The 15470-nt window shown below is 36.3% G+C and overlaps 1 protein-coding gene across 3 annotated transcripts in view; it reads left to right on the forward strand.

Moving 5' to 3' along the window:
* The window catches only part of CACNB4 (calcium voltage-gated channel auxiliary subunit beta 4), a gene marked incomplete at its 5' end in the record, with an annotated part of 279573 nt that extends 274385 nt beyond the window's left edge, over positions 1–5188 (forward strand). For all 3 annotated transcript variants that reach the window (XM_080690244.1, XM_080690245.1, XM_080690246.1), the window contains 2 exons: positions 2589–2774; positions 4898–5188. In XM_080690244.1, the coding sequence (XP_080546370.1) occupies positions 2589–2774; positions 4898–5158 (447 nt within the window). In that variant the 3' untranslated portion in view covers positions 5159–5188. The remainder of the gene's footprint in view (positions 1–2588; positions 2775–4897) is intronic.
* Positions 5189–15470: the final 10282 nt, after the last annotated feature.

The following is a 15470-nucleotide window of genomic DNA, read 5'->3' on the forward strand; positions in this document are numbered from 1 at the left end:
AAGAAACTCCATGAACTACTTTCGTGGAAAAGGAGATTTATGATAAAGATAAATGCTAACTGAAGCTCACTGTTTCGTGGGTCATACAAATGGACTCTTCCATTGTGGCTCTGCTCTTGCTGTACTGCGGATTGAACCCTGGGAGGCTCTACTACATACTCGGCCCTTTTTATTTTTTATGTTGATGAAGCTGTCCTTGAACCTGCAATCCCGTCTCAGTCTCCTAAGTACTGGGATTACAGGCATGCATCACCATGCCTGGCTCTGGTTTTCTTTATCTGTTTTATTTTTTTCTCTTATGGATAGAATTCTTTGACTCACTCATAATTTTTCTTTTCTCTAGAGTGCAGTTTTCGTAACTCTCTCACAGCCCTCTTCTAAATCTAGAACTTTAAGGCTGCAGCTCCAAACATTAACTAGTTTATTCTTTATTGCTTTGAATTAAAATCTCAGTGTGACATGGATTATTATGGATTGCAGTACTTGTCTCTCCCAGCAGACTGTATGCTTCTTGAACATAGAATGAGGTCTATTTTCTTTGCCACTGTAAATCCCATTTCATGCTAGGCCCTGAGTAAATATTTGTTGAACGAGTAAAATAATGCAAAAAAAAAAAAGGAAATTCTACTAATAAATGTTCTTGGGACATTTTTCTACATAGGGTGAACTGGATGAGTCCCCTTCATGTATGTGAATGTGTGTGTGTGTGTGTGTGTGTGTGTGTGTGTGTGTGTGTAACTGGATTGAACCTAGGGACATTCTAGTTCCAAGCTATACCCCTAGCCCTATTTTATTTTTTGTTTTGAAACAATCTTATTAGATTGCTAAGAGTCTCACTACATTGGGAGGCTGTCCTGAAACCTGTGATCCTCCTGTCTCAGGCTTACAAATACTGGGATTACAGGTATGGATCACCATGCCTGGCTAGGCTAAGTCTTCCTAAATATGAGTCTGTTTAAACTTATTATTTTTCTACATCCACTCCAAGAATCTTCCAACTGCTTTTCAATTTTACAATTAGTAAAAATGGGTACGATCAAACCTTTAACTAGTAATCTGGTGGCAGAGCTCAGTGGTAGAGAATGTGCTTAGCATGCATGAATGACTTTCTTGGCAGTGACAATATATTTGATTCATTACTGGGAGGTCCTTGTGTTGGTAAAAATGAGTTCAGCAAAGCAGGTAGATAGTGGAAGAGGTGGTGGGAGAGGGAAGAAATCTCAACCAATCCAGCAACTGAAATTTAGATTCCCAACTGCCCACCTGCTTTTATGAGATATGTCAACACGTACTCATGTAATGGCCTTTCCCTTTGTGAGTTGCCAAGGTTTTCTGACTGGTCCTCAAAAGAGTTTATGATTTGGGTATATCTTGTCTGTGTTCCCAGCTACACTAGACTAACAGAAAGGCCACTGTACTCCCTCTGGGGCCAAAGAACAGCTTCCTGACTTCAGAGCAGATGTTGAACAAAGTTCCCAGTGACAGACACACGGACACCAGATACTTCTTGTGCAATCTCCTCCCCAGTTAAACCCTCCTGTTATTTTTTAAACATTTCTTAGAACGATTTTATGGTAGCAGCAATCACTGTAATGTGATTCTCTAGTATTAATCCTAAACTTCTTTTCCTTATTGTTTTATCATGAGGCAGATAACATCGTTTTCACAAACATTGTGAAAATTACCTAAGTAAATGTTATTTCCTTCAACATAGTTACCTTGGGAGATGAAATGTTTATCCCAATGATATGCTCTCTATGCAAAACATTTTTAGAACTCCTCTTTCAGTGCTGTTAACTTGTTTCTTTTATATTCTGGAATAGAATTCAGCCCTACAATACCAGGTGTGGTGGCGCACGCTTGTAACCCCAGTAGTTGGGAGGCTGAGACAGGAGGATTGCAGGTTCGCAGACAGCCTCAGCTACGTAGTGAGGCCCTCCACAACTTAGTGAGACCCTGTTTCAAATAAAGAATAAAAAATAGGAATAGGGGTGTAGCTTGGAGGTAGAATGCCCCTGGGTTCAATTCCCAGTATCACCAAAAAAAAGAAAAAAGAAAAAAAAATTCAGCCCTACAGAAATCTATGGAAAAATGTGAACACATATATGTTTTCACTGTATTTTACCTATAGTAGTTTTTTTTGTGTGTGTGGTACTGGGGTTCCTGGAAGCCCTTCTACCTCCGGGCTACACTCCCAGACCTATTTTTTATATTTTTATTTGGAAACAGGGTCTCTTAAGCCAGCACGGCTGGCTTCGAGCCTGCATGATCCTCCTGTCTCTGCCTCCCAAGCACGGGGATTACAAGCGTGCGCCACCACGCCCGGCTACCTATAGTACTTTGACATTTACCTCATCTTTCTAAATAATGAAAAATCAAATATTTAATGAGCAGTTTTTAATATAGCCACTTTTTCACGTGGATAACTGTAATGCTTCATTTGACTTCAGAAACTTACCAGTCCAGCCCCTCAACTGCAATATTCTCTGCTAGATTAGCGAATGCCATTCTCTGTCTTAAGTGGAATTTTAGGTTTCGTTGCCAAAAAACAAACGTGGAAATAACATGGCTTTTCGTGTCATCCACAGGAAATGTTTGATGTCATATTGGATGAGAACCAGCTTGAGGATGCCTGTGAACATCTGGGAGAGTATCTGGAGGCATACTGGCGTGCCACCCACACCACCAGTAGCACCCCAATGACCCCACTGCTGGGGAGAAACCTGGGCTCCACAGCACTCTCCCCATATCCCACAGCAATTTCTGGGTTACAGGTATTGCCACTTTTCCACTCATGCTTTTACAACCTCACTGTTGGGGTCCTGTAGAAAACTTGATTAAGTTGATCTGAAGAGGAAACTGTAGGAGCACATTATATAAAGAAAATCTCAACTGTCACCTAATCATGATCTGGCTTAGAGAAAGCAGCCCAGAGAGTGCCCCTTTCTGAAGAACTTTGCTCTCTGTGGATTTTACCTATATAAATCAATCCCGCCCAGGGAGACTTAAGGCCTGCTCAGTGCAACTGTCCATGAATTCTACATGGCACTCCTTAAAGATTACATGATAGTGCAAATATCAGGTTTCATGACTAGGTAAATAAGATATTTAGGGACAGTTAAGACGTTTTACTACCCTTTCTGTCCCATAAGTAGTTAAATATTGCATGAGACAGAATGTGAACATGATTAGAGGTGTTGTAGGGACAGATACCTGGGTTTTCTTGAGAGTGTCCAGAGGCCCATGTTGGTCAGTGGCTATAGCAAGTGGCCCTTAAAGAATCCAGGGATAAGGACAGGATCAGGTGCTTTTCTCTTCTGCTGTTCTTATCCTGTGTCCAGAACAAGGAAGCCAGAGGCATTATGATACAAAATGATTCTTGCATTAATTATTATTTACCATTCATCAAGCAGCTGCTGTAATGTGGCCAAAGGCCCTGCTGACTGAGGAGCATGTAGGCGATTGAGCCCTCTTTCGTCATGACTCGTTTTGTTTTAATGGATTATAATGATAGTCATAATTGTAGATCATGTAGAGTTAATGCTGAGATAAATGGCACTCTCTGAAATGCTATTATAACTGTATTACTCTCCTGAAAAATTGCATCTTTGTAAGCAGAAAATCTGCCATATAAATGAATCACTTTTGAGGCTGGAATTGAACATGAAAATGTAGGATTATAATTTATGGTTCATATGTATGCACCAGAACTATGTCTGGCCTTGTTTCCCTTCCTGCGTACTGATCTGAGCATAGAATTTCTATTGACTAATTTGAGTTGGCTCTGAGTTGTACAGTGAGATGAGGCATGAAGGCTGAGAAAGTACACTTCTGTGATATAGGAGGAAATGAACTGCTTTGATTTATTTATGAATGCACCATTCTTAACGCATCATCCCCAAACATCCACCTAGAGTCGTTCTCCTGGTTTCCCTAATGAGTAAATGTGGAGCCCTTTGTCCTGTTGGCCTACTTCTCCCCATAACCCTGGGCACTTACTTTTGAAACACCTGGATAAGGTTAATGACACCGTCTGTGACTCACTGAATGAGTTTCTTTCTATGTGAAACTGTATGTAATTTGGAGAAAATGTATATGGGACCATGAATTCATCAGAATCTTGTTCTTTAACTCAAGTGACCTAGCTAAACCAGTCAACACATGCCCATAGTGAGAAAAATAGTGAAATCATATCTTTTGAGCCATCAAATAAGTGTATAAAGATACTGCTTTTTATTAACAATATTAGAGGGATTTGGTTTATAGCTAGAGATTATTTTTGCAGGATATTTCAGTTGAAGCAAGATTAAAAGGGCATCAAGTAAATGGCTTCATAATTACTGTATCATCCCTTTGGAAAGAATACTACAAATTCTAACATTTACAGAGGATGCGGAAATAAGTGCATTATTTTATGTATAGCATAAATAATAATTTTGTTAAACTCTTTCTTAAAGGAAGGAACATTCAATTGGATCTAAGAAAAGTATATGGCTTTAGGAGAAGAAATATTTTATCAACTCAGAAAGAAATCAAATAATAGATGCTATTCTGAACTTATTTCCCTAAAGTAAAATAATCCTCATTTTTGCAATAGAAGTAGAGTTATTAGGCCTTCCTAAATATATTAAGTTCCACTTAGCAGTCAACTTTTGATTCTTTTTTTAAATAGGAAGCATAGTCATGCAGCACTGTGTAATTAAATGCATAAACTATCAGCACTATGGCATCTCTGCATATTATGTCCCAAATAAATAAAACCAGATATTTTGAGCAAGCCATTTGTGCATCATAGTGCATTTAGAGTCAGATGTTTCGCATCTCGTTATTATACATTCATTTACATGTTCAGATGAATGAAGCTGACATTAATCGATGAACTATCTGATATTTTTAGAGTCAGCGAATGAGGCACAGCAACCACTCCACAGAGAACTCTCCAATTGAAAGACGAAGTCTAATGACCTCTGATGAAAATTATCACAATGAGAGGGCTCGGAAGAGTAGGAACCGATTGTCTTCCAGTTCCCAGCATAGCCGAGATCATTATCCTCTTGTGGAAGAAGATTACCCTGATTCATACCAGGACACTTACAAACCTCATAGGAACCGAGGCTCACCTGGGGGATACAGCCATGACTCCCGACATAGGCTTTGAGGCTGCCAAAACAAAAAACAAAAACAAAAATATATTCATCTGTTGACAATTTGCCATAGCACTGCTAGGATAAACCAATCATCTTAACTTGGCAAGCACAGCACAGTATTCACTGTGCTTCTGGGCTGCTGTCATTTAATGCTAAGTAAGGGGCAAAAAAAATGTACATTATGCCCTTGAGACTAGATGGATATTAGATGCCCAATCATATAGATATTTTTAAGTGCAACATTTACATGATAACAGTACCTTTTGTTTTCTTCATAGAGTTAGACACATCAATTTGTAATTTAGGGTACTTAACAAGGCACATATAAAATAATTTCCCATGCTGGAAATTCCAAATGACCAGTTCCAGTTGGAACCAATTTATAAACCAATTCCTGTTGGAATTTGGGTGAATTGACTAGAAAGTCTACTTGAGCATGTTGCAATCAATTGAAAACTCAGAAAAAAAAATCTAATAAGAAAATCAAAATGCCAATAGGAGTCAAAACTAGCTATTTATATGCTAGAAGCTAAATTTACACTTAAAGATGGAATGTATAAACATTTTAATATATGTTAATATTGCCAGAATGGGTTTTCAAACTTACCAAATGTATTGATAATGCCAAAAAATCTCAGAAATCTTAATGCAGAAATGATACAATCTCAGATTTTAATATTTTTATTTCTTTCCAGGCACAGCTGTTGTGTTTAAAGTGTTTTGCTTTCTGTTTAGTCAGTACTGTTAGCTTGTTTGAAGTTGGCCAAACAAAAACAATAACAAAACAAAACAAAACAACCTCAAAAACTTTCAGCAGTGAGAAAGAATAGCAAAGAAAAGTCAAAGCATAGCTGGTATAAGCAATGGGAAATGAGGTGTTGTTTCTTCTTTAATCAATCTGAGCACAACTGCCTACATCTAGGGATCTGAAGTCAGATGGCAAGAGCGCAGTCCACATCCTGCTGAGTGCAAGGCTAAACCTCTCCACATGGGAGATCATCTACCCCCTTAATACAGACAGGGGGTCAGCGTCTCCTGCCAGTGCAATTGAGTAGCTTTCCCTTGCTTCACTCAGTCTCTGGTTTTGAATATCTAAACATTGCAGCCCTTCACCAAATTTTTAAAGTCATGCTAATGCTAAGAATTTTGTTTTCTGTGGACACTTTGAAAGTGTGTTTTGACAAAATGACTAACTGGAAAAAGTTAAAAACAAATGATGAATTTAAAAGCTTGCGGTAAGCCAGGCCTGGTGGCTCAAGTTTGTAATCACGGTACTTGGGAAGTTGAGACAGAAGGATGGCAGGTTGGCAGCCAGCCTCAGCTACTTAGTGAGGCCTTTCTCAAGGTAGTGAGTCCCTGTTTCAAAATAAAGAATAAAAAACAGGGCTGTGGGTGTGGCTCAGAGGTAGAACGTACCGAGGTTCAGTCCCCAGTACCACACACACACAAAAGCTTGCAGTAAAAAATAAATCACAAATCCAGCATTTAATTGTTCACTAAAATTATAGCATTTTTCATGCAAACAATTATAAAGAACTTGGAAAGTGAGCTACGTTATTTCTAGTCAACACCCTCATCACTTATCATTTATAGTTTTTCCAATGACTATAAATATGGAATTGGTGACCTATGTCTTATTTTATCAAGGAATCCTTAGATTCCCTGTAATCCAATATATTATTGACATTTACCCACTTTTTGTGGTACTAGGGATTGAACTCAGGGGCATTCTACGTCTAAACTATGCCCTTAGTCCTATTTTATTTTTTATTTTGAAACAGTCTTGCTAAGTTGCTGAGGGCCTCACTAAGTTGCTGAGGCTGGCCTGGAACCTATGTTCCTTCTGTCCCAGCCTCCCAAGTACAAGGATTACAGGTGTGCACCACCATGCCTGGTTTGAAATTGATCCTTTTATGCAAGACACAAATATCTTTATGAAAAGACTCTTGTTCTAAAATTCCACAACGTGTGCATTTTCTAAAATGCTAATAAAACCCAGGCATAAAATTCCTTTTCTACTGGGACATGCCATAAATCCTATTTTTTTCATTAAGCCTATTTTTTAAAAAACAAGAATAATTAATTTTATATTATCTCCTTTCACCCCAAATTTTCAGTGCTTACACACCAGTTCAGTCATTTTCCTGGTGGAGAAAATGCTTCCTGTTCCTGATTGGTTGTACTTAACTTGAACCCCATCATAACCTCACCACATACTCTTCCTTCGTGTTCGCCCTGTGTACCCCATTATGAACCTGTTACGCTGATGATGAGGATGCCTGTAATTCCTAAGTCATCTCAGTAATCTGATACAATTAAACATGGGCTCAGTAAATTTTAAAAGTGAATATGTGATACTGGCTTGTGAAGTGCTTTTGTCATCTAGTGAAGCTTCCAGAACTTTGAGTTAAGACATTTAAAAGAGCTATAGCCATTAGGCTCTTTGAAAAAAAAATATATATAACCTGCCATTACTGAATATTTTGTTAGAACATAAGAGAGCATTTTCCAGCAAATAAAAATATATTTATTACATGTACAGCACATATTTGCATGAGAAAGAAAACATTAGCCAAAACATTTTTCTATATGCTTTACTGGTTTCTTGTTTGTGCGCATTAAAGTATTTAATTGCAAAGAGTGCACCAAGGTGTATAAATTTAGACTAGACAGCTGTTCAGCTTTTTCTGTAGTAGCCTTAGGAATCTGGTCATTTAACTACTTTAAGATATTTACATTTTATGGCAGGTAGCTGTAACAGCATTTACATATATTTCCTAGTCAACAAGATTACCATTTTCTTTCAACTTTTAAAAAGTCACTTATTTTGAAAGCCTCTCAAAGCCTTGTTTCTGGTCTTTGATGTAATACCAATAAAGAGGGAGGCCCATTCAATATCTGTGCACAAAACCAAGCTATCATTTACCATCAAATGTCCATACCTGTTTTGCTTTGCATTCTTATTCAAAAGCTAACAACCTTGGAAAGGGTAAGATGTCTATTTATCTTAAGGAATATATTTAAAAATTTACTTTAATTTTGCATATTCTTTCATCTTTCTTCTGTGCTAAGTTTATCTTCTCCAAATGAATTAGAGATATGAATCTTCTTTTTTTTCTAACTTTAGACTTTCTGTGTAAATGATACTAAAATTCAGATATATACTAGCAAAAAGTTTTATTTTTGTGAAGCACACCAGGCACCTTTGGAAAATACGTATTCCACAAATACTTTGTTTTTATTTATTCTCATTTAAAGTAGCAATTGATCATAAGTAGGAAAAGCAAGACTTATAATATCTTGAAGCTGTTTTAACTTGTAGTATAAACCACATATTAGAATTCTGCAATTTCAGTCAGCAGATATGTAACAGTGAAGACTCGTGTGACGATGTGGAAATGTAGTCCTGGGAAAAAAAAAGGATGCGATTTGTCAATCCTGATATTAATTCTCAAAGCTATAATGTGACTTCAATATTATATTCAACAGTATTATCTTGTTTACTACAATATTTAAAGCAACGCTTAGACATGTTTATAAATGATTGATGATTCTTAGATTTATACTGTTCTATTGGAAAGAAGATTGAAATTGTTAGCCATTTAGATTAATGGCCTTTCCTATTAAGAGAGTCTTAATTTTGTGACTTTACAGGTCATTGCATTTAATCCTTAAAGAAAAGAATTTTTAAAATGTGAAACAAATTCTGAGACAATTATTTGGTCCCTTTAAATAATTTGTTATTTATTCTAATTATTATTGTTGTTTGCGAAATGTATTTTTGGGATGTTAACCTCTTTTCATACCTGCATACTTGAACTTGTCTTTTGTGTGGGGGCCTTAAACTTCATAATAGAAAGTAGGGGTAGAGAAAAAGAGTGGGAGAAGAAAATTCTGGCGAAAGGGTGTTTGCAAATTTAAACTCTTTCAATGAACATATCACAAAGTATTGCTGAGACCCAGGATGTGTGTCAGTTGGGAATGTTTCTAGGCAACCTTAATTTGCATGCTAGAATATTTTCTTAGTTACACAATTTTATTTTGGTACTTGCTAAAAAACAAAACAATACCACTATGGAATTTCCCCTATATATTGATATTTATACTACCTCTTCTCTGAAGAAGAATGTCTTGAAAGAGAAAAAATTCTTGGCAAGAACTAGTGATCAAATTTCTTTTACTGTTAACCTTGCTATAAAGCTAAATGCATAGTGTAAAATATTGCCTTCCCTTTAGATTTTAAATTCTTTCCAAAATGCTCTTTCATTTCTTCCATGTTTATGAAGTTTTATTTGAATTGATCTGAATTGGTTCACATTTTCTCATGAGGGGAAGTTAATTTAACAAATAAGTCAGCATAGGGAACAAAATGAACTACAAAGAAATTATCTTTGTGTGAAATATATTATAATCTCTAGCTCTAGGTTTAAAATAGACTAGTTCTAAAGACTTGATTTTAAATGCAGCTGGTTTGCGAATTCAAATTGGGTCGATCCTTGATCTCTGTGGACACCAAGAGCATGCCTTAGCCACTTACTGGGTAAGGATATACATTATCTTGGGTTCCCATGTAATTGGAATAAACTTCATATCAGTGTTTCAAACAAATGCATATGTAACCCTTACTCTTTTTATATTTCTATCTTTGTCTTTCATGACAATGTTGCATGTTGGTTCTTTTTTAAATTATATAAAACTAATTCTTAAATGACTGTATGAATGAAAATCTTACAGGAAATTATGTAATCTGCTTCATAGTTTCTTATATCTTTAAATACTATCGGAACGGTTCCTAAGTTACTTACTCAAGCTGTGCCTACGCAGCAGAGAACATTTAAATTCCTTTTAAATGATATTCATAATCAAAACAATCAATACAAGAGCAGTTAGACAACAAAATTAACTCTTTTCTTGTTGAGTTAAGCAATCAGGTTAAACCAAAGTAGTAAAATTGGTAAATATGGGTAGGCAGAGCTGTGGCATTTAAAAATTATTTTTCAGATGTTTCTTTTATTAAAAGGGTTCGTCCAACGAAATACATCCTTGATAGCAACTGTCTCTTATTTACTTGTGGATGATTTAATACCAAATGCTGCATGTAACTGAGGTGTTATGGGAAGATTAGAAAGCATCTCATTAGATTATCTTAATTAAGGGCTGTAACTCCCACTTGCTATGAAAAATATATAAAAGGGGTGACTGGCATTGAGTTTTGAAAAGTCATAGTTTCATATGAAACTTCCTTTTGCTTCTTTGGGTGGATGTAAAATGTTTGCAAAAAGATGGTAGAGAATGTTATTAATGAATTTAAAAGTGGCTTGGGGAACACACTGATAGTTCCTCATTTGAAAATTACAAAGATCTAAAATGGGAATGAAGAACTAAAAGTGGCTGGCCTCTTGCTTTTTCAGTATTTTGTAAGTGTTCTTGGTTATGTTTTGAACACTGGACTTTCTCAACAAATGGCTATGTCTATCTTTATGTAGGGGCCTCCCTTGCCCTACTTGCATGCCACTTTCACACACTTTTAACTGAAATCAGTGTGAATTCTGTATGCATAAGGGATGTATTGAAGACACGGGATCATTAACGCTATATTGTTGCATACTATTTTTCATATGCCTTACGATATTTTCTGGGACGTTATTAAAATGAAAGCATTTTATTGCCAAAATAAATCTATGTTGTTACTTCTGCATTAGCAGTAGAAAAATAAATAATGTAGCAAAAATATATATTGTACAGTATAAAATTATAAAATATATATATTTTGCCAATAATAAGAAAATAGATTGAGGAGAAAGAAGCACATTTGTTATAGCACAAACTTACAATGAAATCCACTGTTGAATTTGGCAGTCCTATTTTTAAAAGTATATAGATTTAGTTCTATGTTTTATCAGATTTATTTCATCTACCATCTTTTTATCTGCTGCTTGATATTTTCCAGCAATCTATTTCATAGCCTTGCAATCTGTGGATGTAATTTATTTCATTTCTTTCCATAAAATTTATTAAATTTTATTTTGTGATAAGACTCATACTATATTTTCTGTTCTTATTTCCTCTCCTTTAATAACAATTACAAAATGTCACAGCCCTATGAACAAGTGAGCTCATAGGGCTCCTCTGAATTTTGGATATGTTTGAAATTTTTTATGTTTTTCACAGCCTCAAGGTAGAATGATCAATAAAGATGTCCCAGTGAAAAAATATTGGTTAGGGATTCTTTCATTTCTTTTGTACTAGATACAATTTTGAAACATAAGTTAGAGCCAATTAAGCTTTGTTTTTGAAGGGGCGGTGGGAGGGAATAAAAATTTAAGTTATTACTATAAAGCATATTAAAAATAAATATGGAAAAACAATGTAAAAAGGTTTTCCCTATTATTCTGAGGGCTGTTGATATCCCAGGCTATTGCTATATCCCCAGTGATAAAGTGGGGGAAAGGGAATGCCTTTGTCATATAATATTTTCCTTTCTTTAAATTTGTTATTTTGACAATTTATCCCCTTTTATTTTCTTAAATAGGTATGTGTAGGATTCTACAAGGCATGCTGGGTAAAATATACTATGCAAATGTGTACAGTGCTGCATGTTTTGTTCTCCCTCTGCTTTAGTGGCTTCAAAAAAATGTGGTGTTATTTTTGTGAACAAAGACATTTAACAAAGAAATGCAGAGTGCATGCATACAGTCTCCTAATTTCTATGGATTTGTTTTATGGAATTTAAATGTGTACAAAACAACTGCATTAATTTTTTTCTTTTATACAATAAATGAAGAAAACTGAAACCAGTGTTATACCTTTCCTTTATATTATTCTAAAGATATATTGAAGAAGTATTAGAAATCATTGGGTATATTGCTGTTATATGGGGAGAAGACGTCTAAATATTTGCCCTAAAAAAAGTTTCAATTAATTGACTATTTCCTGAATACTCTGCTAGGTACCATGATCGATCACAAAGTGTGAGGAAAGAATGTGCAAGTTACACACACACACACACACACACACACACACACACACACACCACATACAGAGTGGGATATATTAGGAAAATGGTGTGTGAAATGGATTTGAATACAGTATAAAAATATAGATGAACTTTATTTTTCCAACACACCTCTAAATGATTCCAAAGCTATCCTGTACCCACAAGAACTCTGTGGGTGGCATATGGCACATAGGTTATGAGGATATTTCATGTAATCAGGGTCAATAGTCCATGTATAACTTGGACTGAAACCTGAATTTTCTCTCGTGTCACTGTACAAGAAGTTCAAAAGAAGCTGGATCTGGTGGCACACACCTGTAATTCCAGTACTTGGGATGCTGAGACAGGAGGATGGCAGGTTAAAGGCCAGCCTCAGCAAGATAGGGAGACCCTGGTTCAAAATAAAAGGGCTGGGGCTATAGCTCAGAAGTAGAATACTACTGGGTTTAGTCTCCAGGACCAAAAAAAAGTTCAAAAGAAACATATCCTATATTGATTATTATCATTACATTAGAATTATATGGTGACTTATTACAACAAAGTTATTTCACAAATATGATCACATTTAATCCATCTGAACACCCTGGAAAGAACACAGGGCATGGATTATTAGATGTAGTTGATTTTCCTTAACTACTAATGAGGAAACCAAATCTCATAATAACTTTTTTTCTCTAAAGTGCTTTTATTTAAAAATACATATATTATTTGTATGTATCTTAATATATATTTATTTAAAAATACATATATCAAATGCTTGTTTTGGGGGTGTGATACTGTATTGAACCCAGGGGCATTCTAACTCTGAGCTATGCCGCCAGCCTTATTTTTTTATTTTTTATTTTGAAACAGGGTCTCAGTTGTGGAGAGCCTCACTAAATTGCTGAGGCTGGCCTTTAACCTGCAATCCTATCTCAGCCTCCTAAGTACTGGATTACAAGCGTGCACCATCATACCTTACTATTAAATAACCTTAAAGTAGGCTGTCACCTGAAGCATACAAAACAATGCCTGGAATACAATAAATGTTGACTGGACAGTATCTTAGTTATCAGAAAGGCATTAGATAAGGCTACCTCAATGATCAAAGCATTTCAACCAACAATCTCAAACTACCAAATGCAAGAATTATAGTCGTTCACTAGCAGTGCAACCTCTTTTGTCACCAGCACAGTTCCACTGAGGAAAATGGACTGTGGAAAGAAACATCTTGTGTCCTTTCATACAACATGCAGGTGAGCATGATGGTTACCGTGTGGACTCCAACCCTCACCTAGATTCTAAGCCTGGCTCCAGCAATAACTTGCTATGGGTTTGGTGCAATCACCAGGTTTCTCTGTACTTGCATCTGTTTCTGTTTCCTTTCATGTCCAGTAAGTTTTTATTGAATCTGTGACACTGTCAATTTTATAATGTTGACGACTTGATCTTGTATTCTTTTAATTAAAGAATATTGTACTTGTTTCCAAGGGCAATTGTGGATTCATTTGGCCCTTTCAAGGTTTGTTTTCAGATTCCTTCAGGACTGGTCTAAAGTAGGACTTATCCTGAGGCTGATTTAGTTTGTCTTCTAAGGTCTCTGGAGTGTCTGTTGAATGTTCTATATATTAGTGAGTTCTGTCTGGCTGAAAGGAACTCAAATAATTCCTGACCCTTTGTAATCTCTGGAACTATTTGTTTTATAGTTCCCTTGTACTTGTTTTTAACTCAGAAATTGTTGTTGGCCAGCCTTCTGTGGTTTCATACTATACCAGTAGAGACTCAACACAGCCAAAGACTACTCAGTGGTCCTGTGCCTGTCTCCAGAGTTTTACTCTGCGTAGCTTCCTCTTTTCAGTTACTGGGCTTCACAGATTGCAGACACTTTGATATCTGGGAATACGGATCTGTGTCTTCACTCTAAGAGATGGCCCTACTCTTATTTGGGTTCCCGCTCCTTGTGTAATTGGCTGTGGGTTGCTTCCAGGCAGGAAGTTCAGGCAATAGCAAAACTCAGTTTGTTTTTGTTTCCGATTTATAAGGGCTCATAGTCCACAGCTGTGTGTTTTCTAATATCTGAAAACAGTTGCTTGTTGTATTGTACCAAGTGTTTTTATTGTTAATAGTAGAAGGATAAATTCAGACAATTATATTCTTTCCAATAACATTTTGCACATCACTATAGTCATTGATAAGTTAGGCTTTAACAGTTCTCAGGAGTCTTTTTCGTTTTTTTTTTACAAGTATCTTCACATCACTCACCCAAAGTTCCCAATTACATCCTCAGATGTTTCAAATTTGTATTTTGCCTGTGGATCATATAGTCAGCCAAGATTGTAGTAAGTAAATTTATTCATCCATTCTCTCTCTCTCTCTCTCTCTCTCTCTCTTCCCTCTTCCTTTCTCTCTATACTGGGAATACAACTCAGAAGTATTCTACCTCAAAGCTATACCCCAGCCCTTTTTACTTGTTATTCTGAAACAAGATCTTGCTAAGTTGTTGAGGCTGGCCTTGAACCTGTGATCCTTCTGTCTCACCTTTCAGAGTACTAGGATTATAGGCATGCATCACCATGCCTGGTTACTTTATTCACTCTCTTTTTTATTTTTTATTTTATTTTTTATTTTTATTTTTGGTGGTACTGGGGGTGGAACCCAGAAGTTTTCTACCTCCGGGCTATACTCCCAGACCTATTTTATATTTTATTTGGAAACAGGGTCTCACTAAGTTGTTGAGAGCCTCACTAAATAGCTGAAGCTGGCTTCGAACCTGTGTGATCCTCCTGTGTCAGCCTCCCAAGCACGGGGATTACAAACGTGCACCACTATGCCTGGCCTTTTATGTGCTTTTATTGGTACATTATAATATCACATCATAATGTAAATCATGTTGACAGTGACCTACATGCACACAGAACTTGGTGCCCCCCACCTCTTTATTTCCCCCCATTCCAATGCAGAGTACTGGGATTGACATTGGTATATTCACATATATACACATGGTTGGTGGTAGTATCTCCATTGAATCTCACTCTTCTTTCTCCTCTTCCCTGGCTTCACGGAAGTTTCTCCTCCATTATCAGGCGTCCTTCTGGTATCCCAATTCTCCCTAGTTTGCACATATTTGAGAAAACATGCCATCTTTTATTTTCTGTGATTGACTAATCTCACTTAATATAATGTTCTAAAGTCCTTCCAATATTTTTTTTGCAAATGACATAATTTTGTTATTCTTTATTGCTGAGTAGAGTTCCATTGTGTGTATTTCCCATTATTTTGTAATTCATTCATCTGTTCATGGATACCTGGGTTGGTTCCATAATTTGGCTACTGTGAATTGTGGTGCT

The sequence above is a fragment of the Muscardinus avellanarius genome (genome assembly GCF_963383645.1).
Source record: "Muscardinus avellanarius genome assembly, chromosome: 2".
NCBI classification, from domain to species: Eukaryota; Metazoa; Chordata; class Mammalia; order Rodentia; family Gliridae; genus Muscardinus; species Muscardinus avellanarius.